Genomic DNA, 16,032 nt, shown 5'->3' on the forward strand with positions numbered 1-16,032 from the left:
CAATATTGAAGGTCTTTGGTTACTTTAAACATTTTAATTTATTTTGAAAGTTGCAATTCTTGGAAATATTTTTTGTTCATCCTCAATGCAACAAGATTTTTTTGGAAATGCATTTTATAAAGATAATATAGTTGTCATGGTGAAACATTCAAAGAAAACATTCCATATAAAAGTTGAAACATTTTCTTTGATTAATAAAATTTTTTCCTTTCTTGCTTATTTTCAGATTGATTTTTGCTTGTATCCTCGAAGGATGTAAAGCTGCAAAGACAATCATAAGAACTTTATCAAGCAGAGATTGAATCCTTGGGAAAGGAAATAGAAAGAGAAAATGATCGCGTCTTTCAATAATTGATCATTTGGTTCTTTCTTTAAAATTATTCAAGTGGTTTTAAAGGTCAACGTGAATCTGTTAAATTAATTGTATATATTGAATATTGTCTTCCAACTTTTTCTTTGACAATTTTTTGGAAGGCACGAAAATGGCCTATCGTGTTGTTCTTTTGGTCCAGCGTGCGTGCTGTTCACATGTAAATCACATGCTTTGTGATTTTAGCTGTGAATAAGTGAATGGAAATGGATTAAAACATAATGTCAAACTTAAATGAATAATCATTTCTAATTTTTCACATGGACCATCATCACATTGATAGCCAAGATAACACAGTATTTTGTTTCATTGTGCTTATTTAATTTCTACTAGGCTATAATGAAAAGGTCTATTTTCTCCTCCTGATTGAATTTTTTTAAATTTGATACTGTTCTCCCATTAGCAAACTTACTATTGAAGTTAGAGGACATTGGACGTCGTTTGCACTACTACTCCTGCCGAAAATAGTGGTTTTTTTCCAATTGAAGTGGATTTCTGAATTGCTAGGCTTGAATATTTATATATTCTAATTCGTAGCAGGGATGTGTATTTGTAAGTTGAATATCTTATGCCATTGGAAGCAGTGTATAATTCAAGACTTCAAAAAAAATATCCTTACCTAGAAACAAGGAAGTCCAAATCGTGCCATCGGGTTTGTGCGGGCTAGCAAGTGGCAAAATAAAAAAATGGCCGCTTTATGCCAATATATGTGAAGACTAAATTATCTAAAAGTTCTTAAAATGCAAGAAAATAAAGGAGCCTCTGATTTGTTCAGAGGATGGTTAATGAAATGGACAAACTACATTAAAGGTTATCAGAAACGATGGTTTGTTTTAAGTCATGGGCTTCTCTCCTACTACAGGTACTGACGTACTGCTGTCCCATATTGTTTTATCGAATTTTAACAACACGAATTGTTTGTTTCGTTTTTGCATTTATCATTTTTATTGTTCAGAAACCAAGCGGAAGTTGTTCATACATGTCGAGGAACGATAAATATGGCAAATGCATTTATTTCTACTGAAGATGACCCTTGTGGCTTTGTTGTGTCCAACGGGAGTACACACTACTTTCATCTTAGAGCGACGTCCGAAATTGAAAGACAAAAATGGGTGACTGCTTTGGAACTTGTCAAGGCAAAAGCTATAAAGACGCAAGAATCAGGTAAAGCTACATTAAGAAAACGAAAAATTATTTTGTTGTTTATCAGATAATTCACGTTTAGGTCGTATGACATGAAGATGACTTAAATACCGCTATCATCATTTGAAGTTGTTTTTTTAATAAAATTATCTTATTTAGATCAAAATTTGCTCCTGCAATACGTGCTAAAATTTAACTCGAATTAAAAGCTTTGTTACACGAATCTACTCCCAAAAACAAATGTTTGTTTTGTAAACGTGCTCCTATTGTCAGATGACGAACTCGCCATATTAAACATGTATATGTGATGGGCCGTTTTGAATTTCTGCTTAATAATGCATAAGTCTGAAAAATATCTTTATTTTTTGTATGGATTTTAAAATGATATGACCTAATTATGCTTCAAAATAATAATTTATATTTTATTATCTTCACTGGTTTCTTTATTTTATTACAATGATAATGTCGTATTATTATTATACATTTGAAATTTTGATTTCATTAGATAGGGAACTTGGGTCTGGCAGACAGAAATATATTTTATTAAAAATAAGATTGAATGGTAATCAGCAACAGCATTATTTGATTAAAAATATTAGAACAATAAAATGACTGTTTTTTTTACAATTAATTTAGACATACTTTATCAGAGAATTTAGTTTTGCCATATCTTTGGTAATTTATGTCAGTATTGAATTTAAGAAATAGATAACGTTTTCCTAGAAACATACAGAAAAGTTTAGGAGAAACAAGAAAGCAATTTTGTGTTTCTCCCAAACTTTTACGAGTGTTTCTGCAACTCAATAGGAACAAGTAAGTATGTTTTCTATGTTGTTTACAAAATAGCTTTTTAAAAACAATATTTAAAAGATAAATTTATTGATTTTAATGACAAATTGTTTATATTTTTGTCTTAAAAATTTCCTGCACAAACCATGCTACCTGCAAGACTTTGCAAAATTAAGATTCCTTGTTTGTACAGACTAGTAGCATTTAACCAATCAATGCTTGTATTTTTTAAAAGGATATTTTATAATAAAACTTCCTTCATTTCATTTTAATTTTGGTTTGATTTTATTATTTAAAAAATAATTATAAATACTTTCAGATGAAGATGAGGATGAAGACAAAAATGAAGGCTCCACAAAACCACTATCAAGTAAGATAGACGATCTTCAGACATGTAATGACCTAGTTACTAAACATGGGACAGCATTACAAAAAGCAATCAATGAGCTCCAGGATTTGGGCGAAGAGCTTATTGAAGGCGTGGAACTGGGCAAAAGATTGAAACTTGTAAATGAAAAAGCCACATTGTTTCGTATTACATCAAGTGCCATGATAAGTGTAAGTTGCTTTAACATTTTCTAATTTTTTGCTTAAATTTCATTACATTCTAAGCTGTGTTTTCAAATAATTTTCAATTGACTTAATATGCATTTTCATATTACCTTTCTAAGCATTGTGTATTGCTATTTTACAAATGGACTTGCAAAAGCACTGTGAAAATATAGGATAGGAATAAAGATTCAAACCCTTGTTATCCATGGGTATTTGTCTTTACAAAATTTAAATACATTTATGTTAAAGTTGTACTATTATATATTGGTGTGATTTCATTCAATTTCTGAAGTTTTTGCTGTGATATTCACAGAAAAACTTGTAAAATTCGCAAATACACTTTACTGACATGGACAGAGTTTGCAGACACATAGAAAAATTTGATGGATTTTTTTCGTCTTCGATTATTTTTTTTTGTGCCAACCGATGGTGTTGATCAAAATTTACCAAGCGTTGCTGGAATAAAATTACTCAGTGAAGAAAACGTTTTTGACCCCTTTAATTACTAAATTATTTATAGTTACTTGTAACATGATCTTATTCAAATATGCGACGATTTACAGACGAATAAACATTTGCGTCATGTTTGCGGAATAAAAACAAAAAAACTCTGATAGCTACGTTGATGTGATCCGTCGAAGTTCACTGAAGAATTTTATGTGTATGTACTCGTTTTACCTTTATTGAGACAAATTATTTCTGTGCGAGCTTCACTATAAATTCATGTAACAGATGCTGCACTCGTAAAGTAACAGTCGCGACTGCTTTCTTATTATAGACGCTAGTCTTTGTTTTGTACTTTAGAAATTTAGTCTTATGAACTATGATGAGTTTGTGTTTTTCTATCAAAGATAAGATTCATTTCCTAATAAGCAAAAAGCCTCTTGGTAATAGGAAAATTCATATTAACTACAGCGTTTTACGACAGGAAGAAGAAGAGAGTATTAAAATGACCTCAATAAACACAAATCTTAGCATATGTGTATTTTAAACAAACGTCTAAAGTGGCGATAAACTATCGTTTTGAAGGAATCCATGAAATTTTTCTGTTGGAACTTTGGGAGGATAATGTTAATCTCTTTCTTGTTCAGCTCGTTCTTGTAGATTCGTACACGTTTATTGTCTGCATATTATTTCATCAACTTAATGACAAATTTTTTATAGGTTCTTTTATTTAAAGTATTTAGAAATCTCATTTGTTTGACTATTCAACGAGATCTCTAGTTATAATTGGAGATTGTATGTAACGTGTCTACAAGACACTCTCCAGGCACTGCTTTCAGCATTGTGCAATATAGAAAGTCAAAGTTGAGATACTCTACGTCATAACTTTCATTCAAATGTGCAAGTGTATAAAGACTAAATGATTTAACTTGTTATTTATAAAATATGAAGTTCTTATAAAGCATATTTTTTTCAAACAAACTTTAACCAATAGTTTTGATTTTTATTTTGAGTACCCACTACGTACTATTTTAATATTGTTTTCGTATTTACTCGTAGCAAACGACATCTAAATATAATATTTTATGTTTTTGTACAATTTCTGTTCTCAAAATTTTAGGCATGTGGTGAATTTTATGATCTCGCTCAAAAGCAAGAGAAGAATTTCAAAAAGGTTTGTCTAAAGATAAAAAATAGGTGACGATATAAATATATGATGTTGCAGATTGGCTAAGTAAAGCATTCGGATACAATCTGTACTTTATCGTATTTGAAACCTCTCGTTAAAAACATTGTTCTATAAAAACATGCCATAATATCGTGATTAGAAATTGTCCTCTCTTCGTTTCTTATCGTTTGTTCTATAGTTATGGTTTCATTTTCATCATATATCATCATTTTTCTCAATTTTTGGAAAATGAAAAGATTCTATCAAAGTTTTTTTTATATTTATGAAATCTTTAAATGTTTTTATTCCTTCTTGGGCTCCAAACCCCTATTCAAACAAGCAGTAACCACTCTCAGGTTTCGTTGGGCTGTGTCCAAGCTAAACCCTTTCAAACCAGTCAGACATTTACCACTCTCAGGTCTTGTTGGGCTGTGTCCAAGCTAAACCCTTCAAACAAGTCAGACAGTTACCACTCTCAGGTCTTGTTGGGCTGTGTCCAAGCTAAACCCTTCAAACAAGTCAGACATTTACCACTCTCAGGTCTTGTTGGGCTGTTTCCAAGCTAAACCCTTCAAACAAGTCAGACAGTTACCACTCTCAGGTCTTGTTGGGCTGTGTCCAAGCTAAACCCTTCAAACAAGTCAGACAGTTACCACTCTCAGGTCTTGTTGGGCTGTGTCCAAGCTAAACCCTTCCAAACCAGCAGTAACCACTCTCAGGTCTTGTTGGGCTGTTTCCAAGCTAAACCCTTCAAACAAGTCAGATAGTTACCACTCATTGATAAACTAAAACACGCCATTTATCATGTTTTCAGTTCATCGAGCATGAACGCTCTCAAAAAATTCGTTTGGAACAAACGGTCGAAGAACTAGCGAAGCAATATAATTTCCTTGAAGAAGCGTGTCGTGAGGGAGTACCAAAGCAGAAAAAAAACGCTTTAGCAAAATCATCACGGCAGTCGTCGGCAATGACAGCTGGACAACCTTCCACTCAGACTGGTGTGGATTCTGGGAACATATCTAGTGATGATGATACAGAATTTTTCGATGCTGTAGATGTCACAGGTATTTGAGTGTTTTGTTAGATGTTGATTAATGGAATAAAGTATTCAACATATTATTTTCATACTAAACTAAAGTCTATATACTGGAAAACTTATTTATAAAACAATTACCAGCTATTATGAAAATATATATTTTCTTCAATGCTAGATTACATCACAAGCATTCGTTTGGTAATTATTACTCGAATGAAAAGTTTTTATGACTACACATCTGTATTATGAATGTGATGAAACCTATCAATACGTGTTAAAACGAGTTTGTTTTATATTTTCTGTGACGTAGCAAGCCTGCGTGTAAGCCCTTTGTTTTCACTTTCATGTGAAAAAAATAGATTTCTTAATAATTAAATAATGTTCTGAAATTTACACATGACTAATATTGAAATTCTTTATTTCCTCTGCTCCAGTTTAGTCATCTCTTGTGCTTGTAGGTAACATACCCTACTCGGCTGGCGAACTTTCTACGGCGAGTTCCGATATTAGCTTTCAGTCGGAAAAGAATGTGACTTCACATAAGAGGTCGTCATCAGACTATGCAGTTAGCGTTCCTGAAACAGCCGACAATCATCGTATGCACAGTGCTTCGGCTGGTGATTTGTCGAGCAGTTCAATATCTACAACATTAAAACTGGAAAAGGTAATAAATATATTGCTGGTTGTTTGTCCATCTGAAGCATTTAGAGCATATTGCAAAGAATATGGTTTTCTCACTAGTTAGTTGTTAAAAAGTTAAGTTTATTTTACATGTATTGCTTCTTGGTGATATCTTTTATCACTTTAAGATATTGCCCGCATTTGTTTTCGGTCAGTAATCCTATAAATCCCTAAAGATTAGATAATCAAGTAGATCATCTCATAATTTTTTATTAATTTATTAGCTGAATTCAGGTGATTAATAGGTTTTTATAGTTTTTAAAAAAGTAATAAAGATGCTTGTTGTTGGTGATTATTTTTATTATTGATAACATATGCATTTTGGTTGATCATACTTTACATCTACTTTCATTTTTTTGTTTGTCTGGTATAAAAATGTTCCATATGTGTGCCTCCTTGGCAAGAAAATTTTTTATTTTGTGTGCTTGCCTGGCAATGAATTATAGTCTTGTGTGCTTTCCTGTCGTAGAAATGTTACACATGTGTGCTTTCCTGTCGTAGAAATGTTACACATGTGTGTTTTCCTGTCGTAGAAATGTTACACATGTGTGCTTTCCTGTCGTAGAAATGTTACACATGTGTGCTCCCCTGTCATAGAAATGTTACACATGTGTGCTCCCCTGTCAAGGAACTTTTAATTTTGTATGCTTTCCTGGCAACGAAATTATGGTTTGGTGTATTTTTTACTAGTGAAATATATCTTGGGACGTATTTTGCGACACAGCTGCGTCAGCTGTCAATAATTAATTATTGGTTTTGTGGTTCGAACATTGTCAACGGTTGATCGTGATTCTGTATATTAAACAATATTTTCTGTTTCACCCACTTTTGCCGCTTGAGACAATACGTAGTCTGTTTATTCTATTAAACTATTCATTACGTGAAAAATTGTCATTAAACTTACGTCTTAATTTGCGAGGTAAATTTTTTCTTTATTGATGCTGAATAAGAAAAGTCTTTCAGAAAAAGACTACTTTAAGAAGAATGCAATTTCGTTTTAAAAAGTCCAAACATTGTAGTCAAAATTGCGCGGTGAGTAATTTGGTTCAAATATTCCTTAGATTTTATCAACATATTTTATTGTTTTTACGTTGAAACAAAGATGTTATGAATACAACTAGTTTTTGTTTTTATTTAAAACTTCACGAGATCTTAATTCATTCTGATTTAAACATTCTTACAGAAGGCTGACGTATCAAACGAGAAAGCAATGAAGGTAAAAACTCGACGAAAAACTTTACCGCCAAAACCATCGCAGAGTTTGAATCTTTGGAATATCTTGAAGAATTGTATTGGCAAGGACCTATCGAAGATACCAATGCCTGTTAGTATTGTTATTGTGTTTTGTTTTTTTTTTACTCTTTCACATGAATAACCAATTCTTTTATTATTTTTCAATCTCCATATTTTGTATTCCTTTCGTGTCCATGTCCATTTTCACGCCTTTGTATCCTCCTAATTAAGTTAATTAAGATCGTGTTTTGTTTTACGTCGTGATTATGTCTCGTACTTGTCACTCTGACTAAAAATTACACTGAAAATCACGTATATGGTGCCAGCGATTGTCTACTGCAGTTGTAAACGCTGATTGTTAAATAGAACTAGGTTAAACCGATGGGAAAAACTGCTTGGTGATAAAGGACAATCTTTATCTATGATGAAAAATCGTATTATTATTTTGTTATGTTGTTAGGTGAATTTCAACGAGCCTATATCTATGTTACAACGTCTAACAGAAGAGATGGAGTATTCAGATCTCTTGGATAAAGCTGCACAAGCAAAAAATAGTCTCGAGGAAATGTGTTATGTTGCTGCATTTACCATATCATCGTACTCGACGACAAGTGTACGCGTTGCTAAACCTTTCAATCCACTTCTTGGAGAGACATATGAAATGGACAGAAGTTGGGAAGAAGGATGGAGATGTCTTGCTGAACAGGTATATTTCTATCATTTTCTGATGTATATATTACACATACACAAATACATTACCATTCACACATAATATAATACAAATTATTCTTAGCCATAAGAATGATTGGGATAATGAAAGTTCTTTACACTATAAAAATATTGCAATGTTTGTATATTTAGGTTTCCCATCATCCACCAATCACGTGCTTCCATATCGAACATCCTGATTGGACGTATTGGCAAGATTTCACGGCAAACAGTAAATTTCGTGGTAACTATCTTCAGGTTGTTCCACTTGGCGTTGCTCATCTGACATTTTGTGCCAGCGGTAGTCATTATACTTGGCGTAAGGTCAACACAACTGTGCGCAACATTATTGTTGGAAAACTTTGGGTTGATCAGGTAGGCAGTAGCGAAATTTGACTATGGCATACTGTACTCACTTTAATTGCAACAAAAGTTGGATGCCTTGTGCAGCTGTACTTGATAATTTTTCTAAACTCACATCTAATTATTTGATTTAATCGCTTTGTTTGAACTATCGACTTTCTTCAGTCAGGTGAAATGGAAATTACAAATCATACGACAGGAGATATATGCAAACTGAAATACAACGCATACACATATTTTTCACGAGAAATTCCGAGAAAGGTATGTTATATTAATAGACGATAAAAACCCATCTGTACATTGTGAAATCTACCAATACATAGAGAATAGTGCAAATACACAGTGAAAACCATACTCGTACTTATTGGTAAAACAAACAATAATTTGGAAAACACATGTATACATAGTAAAACACATCTGTACACTGTGAAACCTACCAATACATAGAGAATATTCCACATACACAGCGAAAACCATACTCGTACTTATTGGTAAAACAAACAATACTTTGGAAAACACATGTATACATAGTAAAACACATCTGTACACTGTGAAACCTACCAATACATAGAGAATAGGGCCTATTTACATATTTATTTCTACCAATGTTTCTGATTCCCGCGAGTCGATGATGAATCATGCCTGCAATAGATCGATAATGAATCATTTATTGTTTGTATACGTAGGTCACTGGTTATGTCATGGATAAATCCAAGGTAACACATTATATCTTGACGGGTACATGGGACAAAAAAATTGAATGTGCTGAAGTATTTTATAACAACAATACTGAGGGTGGAATGCCGAAACAGACAGCCCAAACTAGGGCACCGTTTACTTTATGGAAGATGAACGCTCTTCCGTAAGTATGATGCCTAGAGTTTTTTCTTCATGAACTGTTAAGCTGTGAGATTTTGCTTGTTTATATATATTATAAAGTAAAAACATAGTCGATAATTCAATGCATATGTTCAACATTTTCTTTTTCTGCGACTGTTTTTAGTGCTGATCGTGAACTTCAGTATAATTTTTCTGATTTTGCGATGTCGTTGAACGAGCCAGATGATTCAGTGGCTTTAACAGACTCGCGCTTCAGACCTGATCAGCGGCTTATGGAGCTAGGTAAATGGGACGAAGCCAACTCGGCCAAAGGTAGACTTGAGGAAAAACAGCGTGCAAAACGCCGTGAGCGTGAGGCTGAGGCTGAGTTAGCAAAACGTGAAGGTCGCGTGTTTGAGGACTACAAACCTGTGTGGTTCGAGAAAGTTCATGATGAATTATCGGGGTTAGAAATACATGTTTATAAAGGTGGTTATTGGGAGGCGAAAGAGAAACAGGATTGGTCTATGTGTCCAGATATATTTTAGGAAATGATATGAAAATACTTACAATGAAATGTTGAAAAGTGAAGAAGGAATTGGCTGAGGAGATATAGTTAACAACGTCAAATGACGTATTTGGCAATGACGTCAAATGATGTATTTGACAAGAAATTACGCACTCGAGTTATACGCTCAAAAAAATACACTTACAAAAACTGGAAGAGTCTTCGTGTTTCCCTTTAATCAGGAGCTTTTTCCTTCGAATAAAGTTAAATTCTTGTGAAGAATTCTAAATTATGCTGATATTTTTAAAAATGAAAAATTCCATTCCTTGTGTTCTGTTTGTACTCTTGACTGCGATTTCATACCTTAGATGGAAACGAAGTTCTTCTCACTTACAGTAAAAAGTGCAAAGTGGGAAATATTTGTCGAATATTGCATTAAAACTTTATACTGTGTTATTTTTAGAAAAAGAGTGCGTCTTTCCTCTAATTTAATCTTCAATGGTTTTCTTCTACCTAAAGCAAAACTCCGCCATATTTATTACTGGCCAAAGCCAATCATGTGACTAAAATTTTACATCAAAAAATGGCGAACGAAAAGACTAAGAAGGTAGATGTGCAGTATGAGACTGAATATCGACTATAGTATACTATACTATGGGTAGAGCAAAGATTGGTAAATTGTGTTATACATACAATCTAAATGATTTTCGCATTTTGTTTTATTTCATCTCTTTTTGGGATAAAGCAAACACAACAAAGTCTCGTTTAAACAAAGACTATACAGTATAATTATATGTGCTACGACAATTTAACAATTATTTCATATAAATGATTAACTAATGTTGTATTGTTATGCAAACATTAATACAATCAAGACAAATACACATTAACATAATATCAGCGTTTCTGTGAACGTATAATATTAGTTCAGTATCATAATAAAAATGCATAACAACGAGAATACTATTTACATTTTTGTTTCCTTGTGGTCAGACTTGGATAACAATTTCCTTGTGGGATTACGACTGCTGCGCGAAGTTTTATCCGTGTTTCTGAAACGATGTCTATATAAATTTAGAGTTTTAGCGTTCAAAACAAAGGCCCATGCTACAAAAAAACCTAAGGATGTAAATATAACAAAAAGATAGTAAAACACAGATGTTGACGTCACCACTTGACCCAGGAGACCAAATAACCATGTAAAACCCATCAAGGTTGAAAGACGAATGTAAATGCTGAGATTTGAAGATCGTTTTCCACTTGCAGTTAGACCTGCTTGATTCTGGGCGTGCTTACGAAATTGTATAGCGGTTCTCACAAATTCCACGACATTAAACATCAGCATTAGTATCACAGGTATCGTTACAAAATAAACGTAGGAATTTGTTCCCGTTAACCAGCAAATATCCGTCTCTCCATAACCCAAATTTATTATTTCTTCGCTGTCGAGGACGACACAAATTGCCATAAACAAGGCAGGAATGATCCATACTAAGCACAAATACACGTAAAACAGCTTTCGTTTGTGTCCCGGCGACAATTTTGGTGCAGGTAGTTTTTTTCCAAACACCTTTCGAGTATGATGAGCAATGACAACCATGCTGAAGAAAGACGCCAGTAGAAAATAATGCTCGATGATTGCAAATGCTTTACAGATATTTTCGTTGTCAGTTACCTTGGTAAAGTTTGTGGGGAGCCAGAATATTTCAAACAATAACAAAGTAAAGGCGAAGTTCATTATGTTTTTACCTGGCAAAGTACGTAGTTCAGGGAATATGATGTAGGTGACGAGAAGAAATGTCAAGAAAACTATGGAGATAAGAAAAAAGACAAATGTGATATATCCAAGGGCTTCGTTGTGCACTTCACGAATTCTTTTGACAAACTTTACCACAAACGTTTGACAAGTTTTTACAGAATAGTTTGAAAGAATTTCATATTCTCCATAGTAATAGGTACGAAATATCTTGAATACGTAGACAGTAAGGTTATTCATCAAGTTATATTCTTGTGGTGAATAGATAACTTCAGTTCCATTACATTTTGTGGGAACATATTTTTTACATACTGTGATGTTTCCTTGTTTCGCACTAAGTTTTTCTTTCCTTTCTCGGTAGTATTCATAATGTTCAAAAGTTTCATTTGTGCTTCGTATCAAAACACGTTCATTCTGCTGTAAAATATATTCTTCAGGAGTGTATGTTACCTTTCCAACACAAGCAAGGGGTCGGGATGTTGTTTTGATGATGGTATAGTTTAGATTTTTGATTTGAAGAGAAAATTCTTCCCTAAAGTATATAAACTCACGAATTCGTTTGTCAAACTCAGTGGCAATTATCGTGTTGAATAGAAATTGCAAACTTTGTTGTGGTGTTAAGATGATCTTTGTTTCCACAATGTAGAACTGAATTATTACTGTTCGACGACCAGAAACTTTCCTTATATTGATGTCGAAGAATTGTTCGCGTGTCATGTTTAAGTATTTAGAAAGCGAGTTCTGAAAATCCATTGCTGTAAATGATATTTCAAACTGATTTTGTGATGGTTGTAGCCAAGACAAGACAAAAAATATTTCTCTTCCATTTTCTTCTGGTGAAGGTAACCAGTTAACACGACAGTCATGTAACTTATCGTCATAGACCAATCCTTTTCTTTCACATCTTTCATCGTATATGAGGACTGAACGAACAACTTCATTCTGTCCTTGCGTGTGTCCAAATACAATGGATAACGACCGAGGTCGAAATGTCATGGGGCATACTGCAACAATATTAGTTGGAAAACATCGAAGAACGCCCACCCTATCTTTGAATAAACCATTGCACACTGCACAACGTGTGTTAGTGTAAAGATCACTGCCGAATGAAACTAAATTAACATTTCCATAATCACACGATGGATCCTCTTTACCTGGTGGGCATTTATTGATAATGCTTCTCAAACAGTATCGGCTAGCTTGATCTGTTGCTGGTATAGGTCCCACGAAGTCATCGAACCGCGCGTTGTATTTTTCCAGGAAGCGAATGATTTTGGTTGTATTGTAAGTTTCCGGGGGTATTACTGCATATTCAAATTTAAGTGGCCAAGAATTGTACTCCATCTCATTATTACAAATTGCACAATACCTGTTACGAAATGTTGTATTATCCTTGGATATCACTGGAAGATAACCAAAGATATTTGTTAAGATATCCAATGATGATTGTGGGAGCTGTTCTATTGGTGTCTCACACTTGCTTCGCGTTGAATCGCGAGGCCATTCATATGAACATCCACTGACCATCCAAACTCCGTATGGGACGTAGCAAAATTTTGAATTATCTTTCTCAAAGTGAGAACATGTGTAGTTATATGTCTTCCTCGGTGTTTCTCCAGATGTTTGCGCTCCACAATACTTTGTGTAATCTGAACAACAATCTCCGAAAACTTTATGACAATCTTGATCACATGAGCATCTCATCCTGACAATGTTTCGCCATTCTGTCTTGTTACCGCAGCGACCTTTGCATGACACTCGAGTTGAACATGTTGGTGTGAAAGATTCTCTTGTTTTGCATAGTGAAATTAAGCCGTTAGAAACTTCATAGTTGCCGCGATCATAAAACATTCTAGTGTTCTTAACTTTCAAAGCCAAATTCTTGTATATGGTGACGTCATTCTTGGTGAGACCAACTTTGGTCAGCTGACAACCGTTTGCCATGTACTCCTCGCAAACCACAACATCATTTCCAATATCACCGTAGTACTGTGATCTCTCATAAGTTTTCCCAGTCGAGTTTATTTGAATTTTATCGTCGTCAATAACTGTATAACTGCGTTGATTGTAAATTTTTTTCCCAACACAAGATAACGGACGTGATGTAGTCTTAATTATAGTGTACGTGATGTTATTCCATGTTATTGCATTGGATTGCTTAAAATATATGAATTCTTGAAGATTTCTCGAACTTGAAGATGCATTATAGTATATATTAAAACTCTGTTCTGGAGTTAAAACAATTGTTGAATGAACTAAATGATATAATATTGGTGTTCCTGAGTAGGAAGGCAATCCAAATACCCTTAGAACTGTTTGTATACTGATGTTCTGTATCTGCGAGCTTTCAATACCATAATACTGATTCATTATACCTTTGAAGTCATTTTTATTGAAACTGTCGTTCGCTGATGGACTTAACCATGTTAAAATACGAAAAGAGTCCTTGTTTCCTGTTGGTATTGGCAATAATTGAACGCATTCTTCTAATCTTACGTCGTATCCGGAACATGAACGATGTAAAGTTAATTTTGACGTAATGTTTCCATAGTCTAAATTCAATGTAAACTTTTGTGGGGGTGTTACTTTTGTGGTGGTGTCATTCCTTTTGTCATTTTGACACGAGTTCACAATTTTCTTTAAACAGTATCGTCTGGTCTGGTTAGTTTTTGGTTTTTGTGGTCCACTCCTTGGGAACTCGGCTCCGTGCATCAATAAAAAATTGATTTTCTTTTCAAAACTATATCGATTAGGTGGTAGAATGCTAGTTTTGATTTTTAAAGGAAAATATTCAAAATCACCCTTGATTCTGTTACATAGCGCGCAAAAATGGTTTCGAAACACCAAATCATATTTAATCGCCGGTAGGTATCGAGCAATGCCCGAAGCATTCCTCAAAGTTGTGACCGGTTGTTCGCATTTGCTTCGGATTATGTCGTATGGCCAGTCATGCGCACATCGTGATATCATCCATAAACCATTACCCACTTGGCACTGTCCCCTTGCATCAAAATGACCCAACGACTCACATGTCCAGTTAAAATTTTTTAAAGGAATTTCCACGTTTTTTTGTTCTCCACAATATTTGACATAATCAGCACAACAATCATTAAAAATTTCATAACAAGCTACGTCACAGTAACATGAAAGGCCGTCATTGCTTCTCCAGTCAGTTTTATTTCCAGTACATCGACCTGAGCAGGATTTGTCTCTTTCACAAACCGGAGGTACGTTGAAAATAGGCAATGGAGGAGGAGGTGGTAGAGGTGGTAGTAGAGGTGGTGGTGAGATTGTCACATTGACGTTGGGGTTTGCATTTCGTTTAAAAATACGATGAGTGAAGTCGCCGTATGCCACTTGTTTATCTGAAAGGTCGTTGTACTTGAATGTGTTGTCACGCAAATTGGTCATATGTCTTGCTGGCGATTTACGAATGCTGCTTTGATCGCGAAACTTTTTTAAATTCGCGATATGCTTGTCTTCTTTGAATTTTTCAAGATTTTTTCTATTCACATTGCCGACAACGTTGTGATATGATTTCTCAATATTGTACCTCACGTCATGGTGTGCTTTCTCTTGCACAATGATTGCTGTACAAGTCACATGTAAACAAATCAAAAATTGCACAACCAATGTGCTTCGACCCAACATCTCTCTTTGACGTTTCATTTACTTACATTCAAGCTTGAATTGATAGGGCGACGCGAGTACTCCTTGAGCTTTACTTATTTCTTCTTGTCTGTTTAACAATATTTAAAAATAGGTATCAAAATAGCAAATACCATGGTGAATGGTGATAATAACAATGTAATAGTTCTTAAAAGAACTGTTTTAACCAAATATATACCAAACAATTCAAAGGAACTGTATTTACAGTTAGAAAGAGACAATATGCATTTCGGCAGACTACTCATCAGGTGTCAACGTCTGCTAAATGAGAACCTCCAAAGCATGCTATATTTATAACGTTAGAAAGGTCAATGTCATCCCTATTTTTAGAGATGACACTTAAAAACAAAGACAGGTTGAGCACGTAATCCTTTGTCGGCAAGGACAGTTATTCTCTCCTGTTTATTCACTTCACCCAGCTGAGAAGTCCTATTCCACATACATGGCAGGCATCACACTCACATTTAAACGCGTGCTCGCTATGTAGGTAGAACTTCTCAAAGGTTGATGAAAACAGATTATCTCTCAACTTTCTGTCCAGGAATAAAACTGTTTCTTTACGAAACTACCAAAACGTGGGTGTAAGTGAAAATCCGATTCTATGTGATTCAGCGATTGGGAAAACATCTTTGAGCAGCTTGCTCGCTGGTGCAATGCTTATTCTAATTAAAACTTTAGAATTATTAAAAAATTGTTCCATTACGCGTCATGGAGTCGGTATTAATTAAATTGGTAATCCTGTCCTTTGCCGACAAAAGGATTACGTGTTCAATCTGTCTCTGTTTTAGTATTC

The 16,032-nt window shown here is 34.3% G+C and overlaps 2 protein-coding genes across 2 annotated transcripts; one reads left to right on the forward strand and one right to left on the reverse strand.

Annotated features, from left to right (window-relative positions):
• The first annotated feature begins 759 nt into the window (after positions 1 to 759).
• Positions 760 to 10,136, forward strand: LOC124435516 (oxysterol-binding protein 1-like). The gene is made up of 13 exons (XM_046985484.1): positions 760 to 922; positions 994 to 1,232; positions 1,326 to 1,534; positions 2,622 to 2,860; positions 4,419 to 4,472; positions 5,281 to 5,530; positions 5,961 to 6,166; positions 7,367 to 7,507; positions 7,877 to 8,122; positions 8,278 to 8,499; positions 8,653 to 8,748; positions 9,174 to 9,349; positions 9,491 to 10,136. The coding sequence occupies exons 2-13, from the start codon at positions 1,111 to 1,113 to the stop codon at positions 9,852 to 9,854; spliced, it is 2,325 nt and encodes a 774-aa protein (XP_046841440.1). The 5' UTR covers positions 760 to 922; positions 994 to 1,110; the 3' UTR covers positions 9,855 to 10,136.
• Positions 10,137 to 10,578: 442 nt separating this feature from the next.
• Positions 10,579 to 15,529, reverse strand: LOC124435512. Its single transcript, XM_046985477.1, has 2 exons — positions 15,418 to 15,529; positions 10,579 to 15,309 (listed from the first exon to the last, which is right to left on the reverse strand). The coding sequence occupies exon 2, from the start codon at positions 15,237 to 15,239 to the stop codon at positions 10,782 to 10,784; it is 4,458 nt and encodes a 1,485-aa protein (XP_046841433.1). The 5' UTR covers positions 15,240 to 15,309; positions 15,418 to 15,529; the 3' UTR covers positions 10,579 to 10,781.
• Positions 15,530 to 16,032: the final 503 nt, after the last annotated feature.

The sequence above is a fragment of the Xenia sp. Carnegie-2017 genome, unplaced genomic scaffold (genome assembly GCF_021976095.1).
Source record: "Xenia sp. Carnegie-2017 unplaced genomic scaffold, XeniaSp_v1 HiC_scaffold_14, whole genome shotgun sequence".
NCBI classification, from domain to species: domain Eukaryota; kingdom Metazoa; phylum Cnidaria; class Anthozoa; order Malacalcyonacea; family Xeniidae; genus Xenia; species Xenia sp. Carnegie-2017.